At 38.0% G+C, this 19,129-nt stretch overlaps 2 protein-coding genes across 5 annotated transcripts; one reads left to right on the plus strand and one right to left on the minus strand.

Annotated features, from left to right (window-relative positions):
• The first annotated feature begins 1,734 nt into the window (after positions 1-1,734).
• LOC144714516 (mitochondrial import inner membrane translocase subunit TIM22-4-like) lies at positions 1,735-7,771 on the plus strand. The gene is made up of 4 exons (XM_078589266.1): positions 1,735-1,990; positions 5,453-5,643; positions 6,837-6,909; positions 7,498-7,771. Exons 1-4 carry the CDS (start codon positions 1,837-1,839, stop codon positions 7,581-7,583), a joined length of 504 nt encoding a protein of 167 aa, XP_078445392.1. The 5' UTR covers positions 1,735-1,836; the 3' UTR covers positions 7,584-7,771.
• A 21-nt stretch (positions 7,772-7,792) lies between these two features.
• Positions 7,793-17,222, minus strand: LOC144714515 (GDA1/CD39 nucleoside phosphatase family protein). 4 transcript variants are annotated; one of them, XM_078589263.1, is made up of 4 exons: positions 17,071-17,222; positions 13,935-15,788; positions 12,396-12,701; positions 7,793-7,960 (listed from the first exon to the last, which is right to left on the minus strand). In XM_078589263.1, the coding sequence occupies exons 2-3, from the start codon at positions 15,757-15,759 to the stop codon at positions 12,430-12,432; spliced, it is 2,097 nt and encodes a 698-aa protein (XP_078445389.1). In that variant the 5' UTR covers positions 15,760-15,788; positions 17,071-17,222; the 3' UTR covers positions 7,793-7,960; positions 12,396-12,429. The 4 variants fall into 4 exon arrangements, 3 of the variants coding, with proteins under 3 accessions (XP_078445389.1, XP_078445391.1, XP_078445390.1); XM_078589265.1 differs by lacking the exon at positions 7,793-7,960 and adding an exon at positions 8,683-9,089; XM_078589264.1 differs by lacking the exon at positions 7,793-7,960 and adding an exon at positions 10,247-10,594.
• Between the last annotated feature and the right edge of the window lie 1,907 nt (positions 17,223-19,129).

The following is a 19,129-nucleotide window of genomic DNA, read 5'->3' on the forward strand; positions in this document are numbered from 1 at the left end:
ATAAAAATCTTACTTGGACTCACATATATATATTCTTTCAGAATTTGTTGCCAGAAAGATCTCAAAAAATACAAAAAAATACCAAAAAATCATAATTTTGTTCTGAACATAAATTTAACCATTTTAAGCTTGATAACATGCATATATAGTTGAATTATAGAAAATAAACATGTAAATACGGTCATGTTAAGGTAAAAAAATGCATATTATCACGTGCCACGTAAAGGATATGTTTTAATTAATTGTTGCAGTACAAGTGGCACACACGTGTGCCATCACAATTTTTTGACTTGTTATTTTTCCATTTTTTATTATTTCTCTCCTCAATCTAAAAATCATAGTTATTTTGATTTAAATCTCTCATTTTTCTATTGGTCAGTTACTGATTGGTGCACAATGACATCGTGAGTCGTAATGTCATAATTGTACCTTTTTAGATGGATTGATGCAGATAATCATTGCATACGCTTTTTATTAATTGTCATTTGATCATATCGAATGGCGACACATGTTGGGATTGATTTTTAAGGCAAAACTACATCATAAATTGTTCTAAATAAATATTAAGTCATAAAATTTTAATAAATATACAATTTTTGACTTAGAAAATTCATATTTCCATGAATAAAAGGAAAAATAGTGTATTAAAAATTAAAACTCGGATGAAAAAACTTGTTGATATAGTTTAGAGATAACCAGGTTGAAACAGTCTATCTATGTTAGCTCCAATCGAGGAACTCTCTATGGATTCGTATCTTTTTCCAAGATCGTGATTTGATCAATGCCAACATTCAAGTTGATTCACCAAAAACATTATGGATCTCAAAATTAATTGTTTCTTTCAGCCGATACTTGAGGGAACACATTATGGAATTTACAGGCAAATCAGTCTTCAATATTTTGGGTTGAAAACTCCTAGGTTATCAGATATCAAGCCTCGAAGTTGGGTTACTTAAGATTACTAATTTTATTCTCCATTTGAATCAACATCATTGCTGATGATTGGTTGGTGATTTTCATGATACAGAGAGCAAACATATGCACTCCTTTGACATATCAATGTGCTAAAATTTGCCTCATGACCACAAAGTTTCATTTGAAGATAAATTTCCTCTTCATCAATCTGTTAACCAGAAAACAAATTAACAAAAAGAAGTGCAGTTTAATACCTCTTATCGCAATAATAACTCAAGAAGTAATCCATAACTGGATAAAGATCAAAAACTTTTGGCCTGTACTTTTATAAATAATTTACCAAACAAAATAACATCTGGTGTGTATCATACATAGCAGAACTAGGAACGTGAGCCAGCAATAAAGACTGTAGTTAAGAGATTCCTTAGACACATCATAAAAGAGAAAAAAAAAATTAAGAATCAATATCGACAAGTGAAGAAAATATTTATGTCCATTGGGAACCATAGAAGCCACTGAAAGAATTGACAAGTCCATAAGTTTTTGCAAATTAAACCAATTTGAGTGACAGAATCCATGCCTTAATTAATTAGAAATCAAGTATAATGACCCCTAGAGACCAATGAAGCAACTCCATAAAATCATTTCTTGTCAGCTGGTTCCAAAAATTTAATCTAATTAATTATCCAAAGTCTAGGCATAACCATTAACCAGAAAATTTTCATTGCTGACTGAGTGTTATACCATATTGGAAAAAAACAAATTATGAGAAAGACATTATAAAAGCCTCATCCTCTGTTCTTCATTTTAAGTCTTTTATTCAACAGTCTCCTAGCTCGAGTGACTTCACTCTCCCCAAATTCTCTTCTGCTTCTGCAAAATCCAGGGTAGAACACGTTCATCCGTCTCAAATCTCTGTTCATGGCGTCGGATTCCGAAGCTGGGCCGGTGACAACGGCCAAGGAGGAGCCGACGCCGAAGATTGAGCCTCTGAAACTCCCTACGATTGAAGAAATCCGTGGTCAGGAGATATGGAACAACTGCGCGATCCGGAGCGCCTTCAGTGGAATCATGGGTACCTTCCCCGTTTATTGATCCTTCATGTCCGACTCTTATCCCTCGAAAACGTTTGATTGTCTGATTTTTTCAATTTTATGTTGAAAATAGTTTTTTTTTACACTATCCGTCGAATTCAATTTCGTTGGTTGATCTTTAATGTGTTGTTGAATGACGGAGAGATAAAATGTGAGATTATTACGCTTTTCTGTCCGATTTTTCAATCCTTGCGGAAGTCGAAGGCTTCTACTATGTTGAGAATAAATCTTTTTACCTTTTCCATCGAATTTAATTATATAATATTGGTCTTTATTGTGTTGTTGAACAATGGAGTGATGAAATGTATTCATATTGATCCTTCGTGTCCGACTCTTATCCCTCGAGACGTTTGATTGCTCCGCTTTTCTTGTCTGATTTTTCAATTCTTGTGGACACGGAAGGCTTCTACTGTGTTGAAATGAGTTGTTTTAACATTCTCCGTCGGATTCAATTTTATCGATTGATTTTTGGTGTGTTTTTTCTTTTTGAAAGATGAATCTTTAATGTGTTATTGGACAACGGAGTGATTACATGTATGATTGTTACTCCTTTCTTTTCTGATTTTTCAATTCTAGTGGACATTATAGGATTCAACTGTGTTGAATATAGATGTTTTAATATTCCGCGCCGAATTCAATTGTATCGGTTGATCTTTTTAGTGTGTCGTTGAGCAACGGAATGATAAAAGAGATGGGGATTGATATTGATAGATATAGATATAGAGGTTGGGACAGAGACTTAGAGATAGAGATGGAGATAGGGACAGAGATAGAGATAGAGTTAGAGATAGGGATAGAGATAGAGATAGAGTTAGAGATAGGGATAGAGATAGGGATATAGATAGAGTTAGAGATAGAAATAGAGATAGAGGTACAGAAAGAGAGAGCGATTGAGATAGATAAACATAGAGATGGGGAGAGAGAAAGATATAGAGAACGAGATTGTAATTGAGATAGATATATGTAGAGATCGGGATAGAGATATAGATAGAGAAAGTTATAGAAGTACATATAGAGATGGGTAGATATAGAGATAGGGATAGAGATAGAGATAGCAATTGAGATATTAGATAGATAGATATAGAAATGAGGATAGAAAAAGAGATTGCGATTGAAATAGATAGATCGATATAGGGATATAAAATGAGAGCGATTGAGTTAAATTTAGAGAGAAGGAGAGAGATAGAGATAGAGAAAGAGATAGCAATTGAGATAAATAGATAGATAGATAGCTATAGAGATAAGGAGAGAGATAGAGAAAGAAAGAGATAGCGATTGAGATAGATAGATTTAGAGATAGGGATTAAGAAAGAGATAGCGATTGAGATAGATAGATATTGAGATAGGGATTGAGAAAGAGATAGCGGTTGAGATAGATGGAGAAAGAGATAGCGGTTGAGATGGATAGATATAGAGGTAAGGGATAGAGAAAGAGATAGCGGTTGAAATAAATAGAAAAAGTAATAGCAATTGAGATGGATAGATTTAGAGATAGGGAGAGAGAGATGTAGATTGAGATAGAGATAGAAACATATAAAGAGATAGATATAGATAGGGATAGCGATAAAGATTGCGATAGAGATAGAGATGGACATAGGTATGATTGTTATGCTTTTTTGCCTGATTTTTAATTTAAGTGGAAATGGAAGGCTTCTCCTTCTCCAGTGATAGAGATAGCGATTGGATTTTTCTACTGTGATAGACAGATGGTCTAACCTTCTCCAGCGAATTAAATTATATCTATTGATCTTTTGTGTCGTTGAACAATCGAGCAATAAAATGTGTGCATATTTACTATTCATGTCGGACTCTATCCCTCGAGAACGTTTGATTGTTACTCTTTTCTTGTCTGAATTTTCAATTATAGTGGAAATGGAAGGTTTCTACTGCGTTGGAAATAGAATTTTTAACCTTCTCCATTGAATTAGATTATATCCATTAATCTTTAATGTGTTGTTGAACAAATGAGTGATAAGATGTGTGCATATTCTCTGGTCCTATGAATGTTTTTCCTATGACGAACATAGTTTTACATTGATATTTTTTCCTATTACCTGATGAAATTCGCGGAGTTAAACATAACCATGGATCTTTAGGCTTATTATCTGGTCCTATTTTATCTTTTAATACGATGAAAAAAGAAATCACAGAGTGATGATTCCGGATTCGATGTAAAACATTTTTTTGCATTATGTGATCGTGAGAAACTAAATAATAAAACGATTTATGCATCTTCTCTTGTCCTATTACGAAATCGATGTACCGATGGGAGAGAGGATGGGAGAGGAGAGAGATAGAGAGAAAGATGCACAGAAGATTGGGCAGAAAAAATGGATCATATATTTACTTCACCAGTGCCCCCTTTTATATACTTTAAACAAGAGAGCGAACAGCCTTTCCAACGGTCATATTTTTGAAAAATATGTCCGTTGGAAAGGTTACATCCAGCTGCTTTTCGCAGCTGGATGTCCAACGGTCAGTTTCCTGACCGTTGGAGACTGGGCCTGATGTTCATCAGGCCCAGTAAATATTAGGTCCTTATTGGACCTAATATTTCGCCCCAATGGGCTCCCCACTATTGGACCCTTAATGGGCCCTTAGTGGGCTCTTATTGGGCCTCTATTGGGCCCTCTCAGTCAGCTGCTCTCAGTTAGGTTTTCCATTATCCCCTAGGGTTATTCTATTGCATATACATGGCCTCTGGCCCATAAGTTAGTACTGCGTGATCTAACATGATGTTTTTTTCGTCATATTACAAACTGGACTTAACAAATGGCATTTTCTGTCACTCGTAACCTGCTCCACCTAACTTAAACCCAACCGTTGATCTCTAATTTATGTTTGAAAAATCAAATAATAAATTTTTTGCCTGCTCTATGGTCCTGTTTTGTTTACATAACTTATTGCATTTAAAGTGGAAGTATAAATTATATCGATTGAGTCCAATTTATGCTGTAAAAGACGCCTATGTTTAGGATTTATGAAAAGATGAAGAAGAATCTCAAACCTATTCTTTATGGATTGCCTATTTCTCAACTTTGATCGATTTGATAATGACTTCCAGTTAATTAATCTTGGCGAACAGTCTGAATCATACAATTGCTAGATTTTCTCCTCTTCCTTGCATCATGGCATTCTGTCTCAGTGATCTATTTGATCATGAGCTGAGATCTAAGTCCAAGAAGTTTCAATAAGTCATTTGTTCTCTCATATTCGTGTTAAGAATCTCAAATTTTACAAAATTGTTTGGATGACATTAAACCTTGAACCACTCTGCAATGAACTATAATGTCTAGTTTCAATTATTTTAAGCTGGATCTTATAAAAAGTATGAAATGCTGCCTTTTCTAAGCCAAAAATATGATAAATCATCTGACTTCATATTTTTTTAGGAATCTCAAAATGCCATTGTTTAGATGACCTGAAATTGGGTAACTTTTCAGGAGGGGGATTTGGTTTTTTCATGGGCATGCTTCTTGGAGCCTTGGATAATCCCCTTCTACAAGAGGAAATGTCTGCAAAGCAGCAATTTATTCACACTGCTAAGCAGATGGGGAGAAGAAGTTGGAGCTCTGCAAAGACTTTTGCTGTCATGGGTCTTCTTTTCTCCGCTGCCGAATGCGTAGTGGAGAAGGTACATAACTCTCTCTCTCTCTCTCTCTCTCTCTCTCTCTCTCTCTCTCTCTCTCTCTCTCTCTCTCTCTCTCTCTCTCTCTGTATATATATATATACATACATATAATCCATATATATTTAAATGGATTATACAATGTTTTAATACCATTTCACATGTAAAAGTTCTGGGCAAAAAGTTGAAAAAAGTATAATCCATATATATTTATGTGGATTATATTTTTATAGATATATTTATATGGATTATACAATGTTTTGATTCCATTTCCCATGTAGAAAGTTGAAAAAGTTATAATCCATATATATTTATATGGATTATATTTATTATATATATATATTTATATGGATTATACAATGTTTTGATACCATTTCACTTGTAGAAAGTTGAAAAAGGTATAATCCATATATATTTATATGGATTATATATATATATATATTTATGTAGATATATTTATATATATTGATATGGATTATACAATGTTTAATACCATTTCACATGTAAAAGTTCTGGGCAAAAAGTTGGAAAAAGTTCTGGCTTTCTTGAAGATATTCTTTTTGCCCAGAACTTTAACATGTGAAATGGTATTAAAACATTGTATAATCCATATAAATATATCTTAAAATTTTGAAAAAAAAAGCCAGAACTTTTTCCTAACTTTTACATATCCCTCATTCATTTTGTTAATAACTTCTCTTCCTCTATCTATCTCTTTGTATCAATTCTTTTTGAAAAAAAACTGGCTTTCTTGAAGATATTCTTTGTGCCCTGAACTTTTACATGTGAAATGGTATTAAAGCATCGTATAACTTACGTTTTTTTCCAAATTTTTTCATCTCCCTCGTTCTTTTTGTACCTAACTTCGCTTCCTCAGTCTATATATCTATCTCTCTTCATAACTCTTTTTTAAAAAAAAATTCTGGCGTTCTTGAAGATATTCATTTTGCCCAGAACTTTTACAAGTGAAGTGGTATTAAAACATCATGTAATCCAAATTTTTATCCAATTTTTTACATCCGGGGTAATGAAATCGACCAATTCCCTGCGTGATCACCTGTCCCAAATTGCTCCCACCACAGTACACTTAATTATTAAGTCCAATTTCTCATGGTATCCGCTTTGGCAAGCCAAGCTGATAAATATCTTTATATCTATCTATCTATCTGTATCTCATTCATTCATGTTCAACTGTGCAGGCACGAGCAAAACATGATTTGACAAATACGATGGCTGCGGGGTGTTTTACCGGGGGAGCGATATCGGCAAAAGGTAACTCATCTTAATCGTCATGAAAGCATGATTCAAGCTTGCATCTCCTGATATTAATGCGAGATAATGGAGATCTACTATAAATTAGGGTAAGGCTACAAATTAGGATTACCCATTTGAACATCGTGTGAAGTGCTATTTTAAAAAGGACCACAGAACTTTTACATGCGAATTAGTATTAAAACATCCCGCGGTCTTAGTTTGAATTAGGATTACCCATAAGAAAAAAGACTAAAATACCCCTTCTGGGTCTAGTGTCAGAGAACAATATCAAAGAAAGGGCTTCTGGAATGTTCTCAACTAAATTCCTGGAACTCTATATTTTTGTTTTTCTTCGGACTTGTGAACTCAGATTTAACAATATCTGGAATTCCAGAATTTTGTTTTGAAGAAAAAGAGGGAAGATCACGCGAAATCGGTGATCAACCTGGGAATTCCAGAATCTTTCTGCATGAATGATGCTAATTGGTTGTATCAAACATGAAAACCTCCATTCTTCTGCATTCTTTTTTGGATTTCTGTTCTCCATTTTTCTGTTAGGGTTTATGCATTCTTCAGCAACTATACTTTGTTGTTCATGATCTTCAGGTGGTCCAAAGGCAGCATGCGCCGGTTGCGCTGGTTTTGCTGCTTTTTCAGTCCTCATCGAGAAGTTCCTGGACAGGCAAAACTGAGAAATTCCAGGAATTTTTCAGATGTTCTTGTGATGGGAAGAACATTCAAATCCGTACTCCATGGAAATCATTGATTATTGTCAGAGGTAGTAACATTAATTTTTAACCCATCATTCTGGAATATTCCTCCCCCCAGATTGAAATATTTTTCTCTCATATCAGTAAAAACGATAAAACTTTGTCAGTTTTTCACAGAGTTAGTGGTGGTAGATCAACTATGTGGGCAGAATACAGCCCCCAAAATTCCTATAAAGAATGTCATTATATGAAGATTGTACCTTAAACATTTGGTGATCCACTCGAAGATAAGAGAGAGAGAGAGAGAGATGAGAGAAATCAGTGATTCTTCGTCAAGTTTTGTCCATTCTTATAGATCCCTGGAACAGTAATGACAACAGATGAGCACAGCCAGCTTGAAATATCTTCAATTTTAAGAAATATTAAAAAGCCCAGGGTCAACGAATGAAAATATGGCATGGATATGCTAGTATTTTATGGGTCAACGAATAAATTCATACCGATGAACATAACCAGCTTGATTAATAATGTTTAACGAATCAAAGGGCATCGGTATGGCATTTGGTGAACTGTACACCAAATATAATAAAAACACTACGTGGGTATCCTGATAATTTTTGGGTGAATGGAAAATTTCAGATCTATGAGCACAACCAGCTTGAAATTACTCATGTTTGCGAAATCAGAAACCAGTTTTCTTAAATAATGTTACAAGGGTATGGCATTATGGCATTAATGTTACAAGGGTATGGCTGCCCAAGAAATGAAAAACTACTTTTTTTTTTGAATTTTTGAAAAACTACTACATACTGATGAGAAGAACCCGTTCGAAATTAGATAAGCTCATATGTAGGACTTATCATGGGAAGAGCAGGGTCAAGAACAACCAGTCGCGTGCGGGTCACCTGTGTATTTAAATGAGTACGGCAGAGCACGAAGATTATTAATAAGAACGGAGGTGGCAGTCCGTATTTTCTTTTCAGGATAGTTACAGCTGCGGGAGCTCAAGATCCTCAGCTTGCAGGACAAGGCCGCCCGATCTAGCTCGTCTTCGGCATACATCAGGAGGTTGAGCAATCCAGTCATACCTTCCAATTCAGTGTTATACCGTTTCTTTCTTCGGTAACTTACAGGACTCTACTATTCGATAACTTGCAGGACTTGGATTAAAAAAATTCTATTATTCTCCAAAACACGGTGCCGAATACGACTGATTCAAGGCTCGTGCTTGTAGACCAACCAGTCGTGCCCTGTAAACCACCCAGGAGGGTTTTATAAATGTAAAGGTTTAGTGTTTGCACTAGTTTTGTGGCGTGGAGCAAGAGTACATATCTCAATTAGAATCGACCCCATTCTCCCACTCCCACGGCACAAAGTAAAGAGATACAATAGTGAGACATCGGCAAGTCTAAGGGAAGTCCTCAGTTGTCAGCAGCTGGTTCTTGTCCCCCTCGGAGTAAAGTCAACGGTATAGTAATAGGTCAACTCCTGGGTTGTAATAAGAACCATAGTTATTAGGGAAGAAGATGCCAAATCACTGAATGAAGAAAACCCCACAAGCTGACAAACTAACAGAAGTCTGAGATCATCGTTTCGGCCCAGTATGGGCATTTTAGTCATTTCCACTATACTTTTTTTTTTAAAACAAATAAAACATAGGTTTTTTTGCTGACCGAGATTGATACTTGACCAACTTCTCCATCAGGGACTGGTCTTTAGATGTGAATTTATTTATTGAGTTATAGTTAAGGAGCAGTAATAATAGTACTAAAGATAAAGAATGTAAGAAGGGATAAATAGTTATTAAGTGGAGGGAATATTAGATGGATGAGAGACTATATATGAGAGAAAGAATATCAGATATTATTTATATCTTTTATAGAGACTAGAAATAATAAAGGATTAAGAGATTTAAAATAGAGTAATACTTATAGGTGATGTTAATATAGGTAGTGGAGGAAGAAAAGAAGATTAATAAGATAGATAGAGTGGTAAAATACTATTAATAGGAGCTAGGATATTACTTATTTAATTAGTAGTGAGCTATATCAAAAATAGAAAGTGGATATATGCAAAATGATATTAATATTTTAGTTATATAGGGAATAAGAGGTTATAGTAATAAGATGTAAGTAGTAAGTTCATAGAGGTATTTTGTTTAGTAAGAGGTAGGAAGAAGAATAAAATCTTATAAAGATAGGAGAAATAAGGAATTACATATTTATTAATATGCAGATGAGAGGGATAGAGAAATACTTTTATATACCCTAAGAGTTTAAGCTCAAGTGAGTTTGGAAAAAGAAAATAGGTGTTATCTAGTTTATAATATAACTAGATAGGCAGAGAGAGATTAAGAGAATATAGATATTAATCTGCAATTATGATTTTTCTATTTTTGGTTACCCTAGGTAGGTTATAATAAGGTTTAGATAGGAAATACATTTCAGAAATATTTTTTAGAATTTATAGGAGAGAATCACAAGAAATGTGGGTATTTCTACACCTTGAAGGTGTTCGACAGAATGCCTCAACAAGGCCGCAAGACATAAGTAAGTTTAATATGTATATTTCTTAGACTTTATATAAGGTAAAATCATCATGAACTTAGATAAATCGATTGATATCTTCTAATGCACACAAGGTGCTTGATGCAATGCCTCAATCAAGATAGTATTGAATCTGACCAAATTGAGCTGGATACAAGACTAAGCTATTTGAATCAATTTTATAGTATTTTACTGGTGTGCATAAACCATATCGAGCTAACAAAGTACTGTATCTGCCCTGATGCGGGTGAGCAAGATTAGTGGCACCAATCGTCGCCTTCAAATGTCAGTGTCCCTTCTTGCTTGTCCTTATCCGTGCTGGTGCAGATCTGAGCCTCCCTAACTCTTCTATGAATCCTCCTTGAGCTGTTTGCACCAAGACGGAGTTGTCATGACCCCATCAAGCTCTCTAATCTCTGAAAGGGACCTCGGACATCGTCTTCCTTCCTACGATGATAGATAGAAATTAGATCATTTTAAAGGGTTGAGATAGGATCTCTCAACTCTATAATGCATCAGGATTGATCCAATGGCTCCTAGAGCCATTGGATTGTTGTGCGATCCTCTCGTCATCAGCCTTCGTTGATCTGCCGATGAGGATGGTGGTTGGGGGTGAATAAGGACGTGACTGCCCCCCGGCCGTTCGATCCCCCCATTGAATGGGTCCAACGACTGCGATTAAATCACAGCCGTAGACCCAATCTTAATTGTATACTGATGTAGGACAACGTTGGTGACGTCAACCCGAGGGTACCGAGTCGATGCGTAGATACTGGTTTGATGTCGAATCTCATCATGTCAGGTATCAAGGTGATGCTCAAGTACCGGGGTGATAGAGGGCATCGTCGGGGACGTCGTCCATCGGGTATGGATCTACGGAGATGCGACTACGTGATGCGAAGACTCCTAGGTGAATGTACATGCAACGGTAACCACCCGAGAAGTACATGGGCCCCAGAGCCCGTGTGATACATGCTTAACCACTCCTCTCTCTGTTCCCCCCTCGCGGGAACCATGCCGCAATGAGGTTGTCGACCTCATGGGTGAGTTCGTCCAGTGAGGCCTGCCTCCCCCTGAAAACCACATCGTTTCAATGTAGCCATATTCCCTAGAGCACTGTCAGTGCGCGGCCCCTTTCCTCTTTTCGTCTATTTCCATTTATTTGCATGGATTCCCAAAAGGCCTCAGCTGATGTCGTATTGATTCCCAGATGCATTTGAGCAGCCCAAGTTGATCGTGCAAAAGGGCATGCGAAGAACAGATGGTCACAGTCCTCTTCTCCTTGCGTGCAAAAGATACAAATTGTCAAGTTGGGCAGCCCTCCCTTTAGGAAGGCAGACATGCAAGTACCATCAAGTTGGCTCCTTTCTGTCTCCTCTGTGCAATGTTCATCGTGCCGATAATCCGTTCCTGAGCGACATCCATTCTGCCAGGACCTCTCCTCTCCTATCGCCAAAGTCCATCCCCGCATCTCCTGTCTCTTTCCAACAGCCGACCCGGCATCTCCTGACCCTCCATTGACGACCATCCCAGCATCTCCTGACTCTCTGCCAACAACCATTCCAGCATCTTCTTCCTCCCTTTCCTTCCTCTCATCAATATGGACTCACAGGTTCTTATCATGGTGCAAGGTTAATGTTACCACCAACTTTCCTCCTGCCCTCCAACGAGGAGGGTTACATCATTTAGAGGAGGTCATAAGAAACTGAAATGATAAAAAAATCCTCAGGGTGTTTGGGGTTTGGATTAATTTCTCGCTTCCGCTTTCTATCCGATTTGAGTTGACTTCGACCAAAGGTATGACACTAAGCCAACCTCAAACTTTACAAAAAAATGAAAAATACTACATAGGCAACAAATTAATTCCGTGGTCAACAAAATTTACATGCCAATGAGCAAAACCAGCAAGAAATTAATAATGAATGTGATATCAGAAAACCAGTTTTCTAAAAAGAGATAGCAAATCAGAAGACATTAGTATCACATTTAGCCAACTCTAGGGTTCCTCCCCAAATTAAAATTATGCAAGGGTATACAAATAACTTTTGGGTCAACAGAAAATTTGATATCAATGAGCACAGCCGGCTTGATATTAATCTTAAATGCAAAAATCATGGAAACAGATTCCGAAAAAAACTTTGAGAATTAAAAGCCAACGACATGGCTTTTGGCCAACCCCAGTGTTGCCCAATAAATTAAAATTTCGAAAAGGCATCAAAATAATTTGTGTCAGCAGAAAATTCCATACCAGGATTGTAAGGGGTAAAAGAAAGAGGGCGTCATCAGCCCTTCAAGTGGATCTCCGCTAAAGAAGCGGAGAGATCTTCTCTTGACTGAGACCTTCTGCTCTGAAGCTGTGTTTGGCTCCGATGGGAAGACCAAAATGGACCAATCACACCGTCAACCTGGCCCAAACTGCCTGACGAGTAACTGTGCGAGACGCCACCAGATATGTGCAGAGAAGTATCGGCAAGCAGAGAAGCCTCAGCAAACGGGCGAGCCTGCCCTGTTGCTGATGTCCTGGGACTTAGTGGCATCTTAATCCTTGATTCACCTGCCAATAATCAAATAGTTCATGTCTCCACCCTCTTTGGCCCTCTGATATTTGGATAGACTTGAAGTAGAAAACAGTATAATTTTTATGGATAATGGCAAAACTCTTCATTAGCACCGTTCACAGTTAGAGTGACAGTGACGATTTTGTCATCATCACAGTCATCCTGCTGCAGAAGAACGAGAACAATGATGACAATGATTTAGTCGTAATCTCTAGTAATCTGAGTAAGGTTAACAAAAGGAAGATGACCAGAGGCAATGATGAGACGGAATCTTCATTGTCATACTGGGAAGGAAGAGAGACGATGACGGAGACTATTTTCTCATCGTCATTGTCATCCAGGTGAGGAAAAATGATGAGGGTGATGACAGCTCACCATGCTCCAGTAATCATCATTGATGACAGGGAACACTAAGAAGAAGAATAAAGAAAAGATATTAGCGACAAGGTTTTTCTTAGGTGTGTGATATGATCACAAGGAGGAACCCTACAGGGAAGAGATTGAGAAGGAAGAGAGAGGATGAAGATAATGATGGTTTCCAGACGCAACTCAGGAAATCCAAAGAACAGCCAAATTCGTCATAGGAACCCTAATTATCCATTGCATGATACTCATCAGAAAATAGAAAGATAGAGAGATACTGGCCCTTTAAGCTGGGACAGGCCAAACAGTTATCGCAGCCCAACCTGGCAGGCCCAGACATACTCCTTTATGATTGAGTCCTTAGAAGAATCTTATCATTATGATAGAATAACTAGACAAGCTTGTTAAAAAATAAAGCATATTCCCACGTGATTTCGAATTTAAGGCACAAGGAAAGAACACTAAAAATATCACTCGACCCAAAGAAAGCAAGGATTAGAAGCCTGAGGCAAATTATCGAGAAACAAAATAGATATCCTCGCATAATCTCTCTCTCGAATTCTGGAGCAAAACAAAAGCATAAGGAATGCAGCTCTTCCTCTAACTGACGTTAGATTGGACACTCTCATAAAATTTAATCGAATACCTGAAAAGGTAGTGTAATCAGCACAGGAATTTGTAAGAGTCTACAATTATTTTGGTTCTTTCATTTCATCCATGAAGCCGAGATATTCTGTAATGTATTTTTAAAAATCAATCTGAATTTCAGACGCTGCCTCTCCCTGAAGGAAGATTGGAAATATAAGAATATTACCAAAGGACCAAATCAATTAGTTTTAACTAATGTGAAATCTACCATGAATTACCTGCATTAATAGGATTCCACCTTTGACGGGCAAAAGGGTAAGGAAAATTTAGAATCAAACCAGAGCCCCCGCTGCCCTGCCTAAACAGTGGAAGATATGACCTTTGGAAGAATCTTGGCATGCAATTCACCACATAAGAGACAGCAAAAAACAGCAGAATAAGCGACAAGAACAGGAAAATATACAGCGCAGGCCCACTTAATGCCTGATAATCCGGCAGCCCATATCCATAGACATGATGAACCTTGCTAGCCCCCAACAAAGCCACCCCCAAAGTCCATGTTATACTTCCAGACCCAATGGATATTCGATTATCATCAATTTGTAGTCCATCTCTCAGCAAAGACACAACATACGGCGCCCTGAAGCAGTACTGATCGATAAATGGCTGAGGAGCAACACTGTTCTTAGCAACCTCCCACTTCTTTTCACAGAAGCTCTTACCCTTTTCTAGAAGCTTACCAAAAGAGGCATCCGAGCGCAATCCAAAGAAGTTATAAACCACATAGAACCCAGACATTGCATGGAACTTCCCCATTGGCAGAGGTAGACTGTCAGGTAGAGCGCAAGGCTGGCTTTCGCAGTCCTTCACAGGAGTTAACTTTGACCACTCAGACTGATTAACTGTCGCTTTAGCTAGTGTCCTGCACTCTTCCCACTTGGGTTTACCCGTTAAGAAAACTGGCACGGGAGAAGACTCTTCGCATTGTCTGCACACATAAGTCTCTTTATAACCCTCCTGGAGGCAAGGGTGACTGAGCTCAATCTTTCCACCCTTTATTCTCTCTTTCTGAGAATTCATTCTGAGAAGATGAACCACAGACTTATCAAAGGCATCATTTAACCCGTACCCAGAGAGAGAGTAGGCACTTAGATGATGCCTAACATCACCTATACTTAGATTCAGGTTAGTCTTTCCAGGTATCACTTTCCCAGTCTGGAAGGTGACTTGCAGAGAAGACCCTCCAAGATCAAGAGAACCAACGGTTGGATTTAATGGAGAAGAACCCAAAGTTCCCAGTTTATAATTCAAAGCGATCCACCCATAGAAGGCTTCCTCCATGCCGCTGATAGTCTGAATCCACTCTCTCTGACACAAGAACGAGTATCCCTTTACAATTCTCCAAACAGTTTCTAGAAGCCACTCAGAGTCTGAACTTGGCAGTCTTCGGACTCCAGCAGTAGCATAGACGAAGACGGAAGTGCTCTTGTAAGCATTCTTTGGAATCTGCTTCTCTGCCCAACGAAGAAGAGGGTCAATGGCAGCTCTCAAGCCTGACTCGTTTCTCACCAGCTTATCAAATCCCGGCTCAGTCTCCATTCTCTGGTAAGCTCTTCCAGTCTTAGTCATGGATTTCTGCTTGTTTACAAGCTCTGGAAGCGATTTCAAGGTTATGGGAAGATGATGAATGTCCGTTCTACTGTTTATTGAGCTCTCATAGACAAAGGCTCGAGTCCCCGTGCTTCCACAATCAAGAACCACGTAGTACTTTGATGGGTTCTTGTTCCAGAATGCGTAGACTAGAGAGAGAAGCAATGCAAGCGCGAGAACGTACAGCAGATAGCGTGTCCATCGCCTTCTAGAAGTTTCTACCAAGGGCTTCTCCTTGGAGAAGCTTGATCCGCCTGCGTCCTGTAGTCGGCTGTAAGTTCCTTCGATCTCAAACACAACAGGGTTAGAGAAGGATGGCAGATCTTGGAGAGATGAGGAAAGTCGAAGTCGGCCGTTTTTCTGGGTGGCAGATGGAAGCAAATCTGATAGTCTTGTCGTGGAATTATGCATCATCATGATCTGAATCCTTGCTATGAAGCTACTCAGATTCATCGCCTGATGAATTCTTCCCCATTTACGCCCTAGAAGAAATTAGACCACGCATTAAGAGGGGAAAAATAAAGATTGACATGCAATTTGATCAATTTTACTAAGAATGTTAATCAGATTCAACACCAGATGAATCTTCCCTCCATTTTCACCCAAGAACAAATCAGACTACGATTCCAGAGGCAATTTGATAAATTACCCTCATATTGCTACTCAGATTCATTGCCGCAAGAATCTCCCCACATTTACACCCTAGAACAAATTAGACCACGATTCAAGCGGGGAAACTAAAGATCGACAATGCAGTTTGAGCAATTTCCCTCACAATATTCAGATTCATCACCGGATGAATCTCCCCCTAATTTCACCCTATAACAAATCAGACCACGATTTAAGAGGGGAAATTAATCATAGAAAATCCATTTCGAACAATTTTCCTCGCAAAGATATTCTGATTCATCACCGGATGAATCTCCCCCCGCCCCCCGAATCAGTAGCACTCTATATAAAACTAGACTGCGATTCAAGAGGAGAAACTAATGATCGACAATACAGTTCGATTAATTTCTCTCACAATGCTGCTCGGATTGATCACCCGAAGATTTTCCCATCTCAAATCGTCACCGGATGAATTTTTCCCATCTCCAATCGTCACCGGATGAATTTATGCCTCGAATAAATTAGACCGAGATTTAAGTAAAAATTGGCAGTAAAATTCGGTCAATCCTTCACAATGCTACTCAGATTCATGAACAGGTTGAATCTCGCACCATTTACGCCCTAGACCAAATCAGACGACGATTACAAAGGGGAAAATTAAAGATTGACAATCCAATGCGATCGACATCCCTCACCAGATGAATCTCCCCTTATTTACACCCCCGAACAAATTAGACCAAGATTCAAGAGGGGAAACTAATGATCGACAATGCAAATCGATCAATTTCCCTCACAACGCTACTCAGCTCCATCACCAGATGAATCACTTCCCACTTACGCCCCATACCAAATTAAACCACGATTCAAGAGGGGAATTAAACGATCGAAAACCCAATGCGAGCAATTTCCCACACAATGCTAAGATTCACCACCGGATGAATCTCCCCCCCAATTTACACTCTAGAACAAATCAAACCACGATTTAAGAGGTGAAAAGTAGAGATTGAGAAAGAAACAATTAATTTCACACTCCACGCTTCTCAGATTCATCACCAGGACGAATCTCCCCCCATTTCCGTCCCAGAACAAATTAAACCACGATTCAAGAGCGGAAAAGTAAAGATCGAATACAAAATCCGAGCAAACTATCTTCACCTATGCGATCCGGCAGTGATTGAGAAGCATTTCCTGAGGGAAGGGGGGAAGAAGAGGAGCGCGAATCGACCCCCTTCCCGTCGGTTGTTCGGTCATGGATCTCGTCTCGCTGCTCCCTCTCTCTTTTTAACAGCTTTTTTTCCCTCTTCTTCTCTCCCGTAAATCTGAAATTAATTATTAAGACTGTTGACACAGTCTTACAACGCTGACTCACAAAGTTGACTTGTCTTTCATCTCGTCGAGAAGTCAACGCGGATGTCATTTTCTAATTTAGCCCTTGTTTTGAAATTATTTGGATAATAGGACAACATGGATAATAGTGACTCGTGAAGTTAAATTGTATTTCTTCACGTTGAAAAGTCAACGCGGATGTCATTTTGTAATTTAGCCCTTGTTTTGAAATTATATTGGATAATAGTGACTCATGAAGTTAAATTGTATTACTTCTCGTTGAGAAGTCAACGCAGATGTCATTTTGTAATTTAGCCCTTGTTTTGAAATTATATTGGATAATAGTGAGCCGTGAAGTTGAATTATATTTCTTCTTGTTGAACAGTCAACGTGGATGTCATTTTGTAATTTAGCCCTTGTTTTGAAATTATATTGGATAATAGGACAAAATATATAATAGTGACTTGTGAAGTTGACTTGTCTTTCTTCTCGTTGAGAAGTCAATGCAGCTGTCATTTTGTAATTTAGCCCTTTTTTAAAAATTTTATTGGATAATAGTCACTCTTGAAGTTGACTTGTCTTTCTTCCATTGAGAAGTCAACGCGGCTGTCATTTTGTAATTTAGCCCTGGTTTTGAAATTTAATTGGATAATAGGACAAAATAGTGAGGGATGATCCATCACCAGCCACTTTGTCGTTTACCCCACTTCAAAGTTTTATTTTTACAGGCTGTATGTATGTTTCCTTGCAGTCCAGCCAGATTTTGGGAGACTGTTGAGACCGTCTACCAACGCTGAGTTGTGAAGTTGACGTGTCTTTCTTCTCATTGAAAAGTCAACCAGGTGTCATTTTGTAATTTAACCCTTTCATCATCCTCCTTGATGTCTTGTAGTTTGGCCCTTGTTTCATAGTTTTATTTTTGAGAGACTGTCCGTAGTTTTCCCTGCCAGACTTTGAGTGACTGTTGAGACTGTCTTACAACGTTGGATCCTGACGTTAACTTGCATTTCTTCTTATTGAAAAGTCAACGAGGATGTCATTTTGTCAGTTAGCCCTCTTTTTGAAGTTTTATTGGACAACAGGACAAAAAGGACAGTAGTGAGGATAATCTGTCATCAGCCATCTGTAATTTAGGCCTCTATTTCAAATTCTTGTTTTTTTTAGAGGCCGTCTGAAGTTTTCTTTCCAGCCCAGGAAGCTTTTGAGAGACTGTTGAGACCGTCTCAACATTGACTTGCGAAGTTGACTTGCCTTTCTCATTGAAAGGACAACTCTAATGTATATTTGTAAGTTTGCCCTCTTTTGAACTTTTATTAATTAACTGAACAAAAATGACAATAAGGGATGATTCATCATCCATTCCTTCCCTCGCCTTCATCAACCATTTTTTATTTTGGCCCTCATATCAAAGTTTTATTTTTGAGAGGCCATCTGTAGCGAGCCAGATTTTGGTCCAGTCAAAGATGAAGAATACAAATAAGAAGATTTTGACTTCCCTTATTTTCTTATTGAAAAGTCAACAATAGAAGTCATTTTAAAGTTTGGCCCGCATTCAAAAGTTAATTGAGAGGAAGAAGAAGCAAAAGAAGAATATGGTCGATATGATAATGAAGAAGAAAAAGTGAAAATTGATGAAGGAAAATAAATAAAAAGAAGAGCAATATCAGTAAGGAGAAATAGTAGAAGAAAATTCAGAGAAAAAAAGGCTGAAGATGGTGATGATCACCAATGGTTAGACAGCATTATAGGAAGTGTTGTATCCTGATCTACAAAAACGTGATGCAAAATAACCATCAATTCCCAATAGTGAAAGGAGTGATTTTAAGAGAGAAAAGTCACGGGGGCGCCTAAGTCTAGATGGCATCTAAAATGGATGCCCCCATAGTTA

Source organism: Wolffia australiana, chromosome 17 (assembly GCF_029677425.1).
Source record: "Wolffia australiana isolate 7733 chromosome 17, ASM2967742v1".
In the NCBI taxonomy this organism is placed as follows: domain Eukaryota; kingdom Viridiplantae; phylum Streptophyta; class Magnoliopsida; order Alismatales; family Araceae; genus Wolffia; species Wolffia australiana.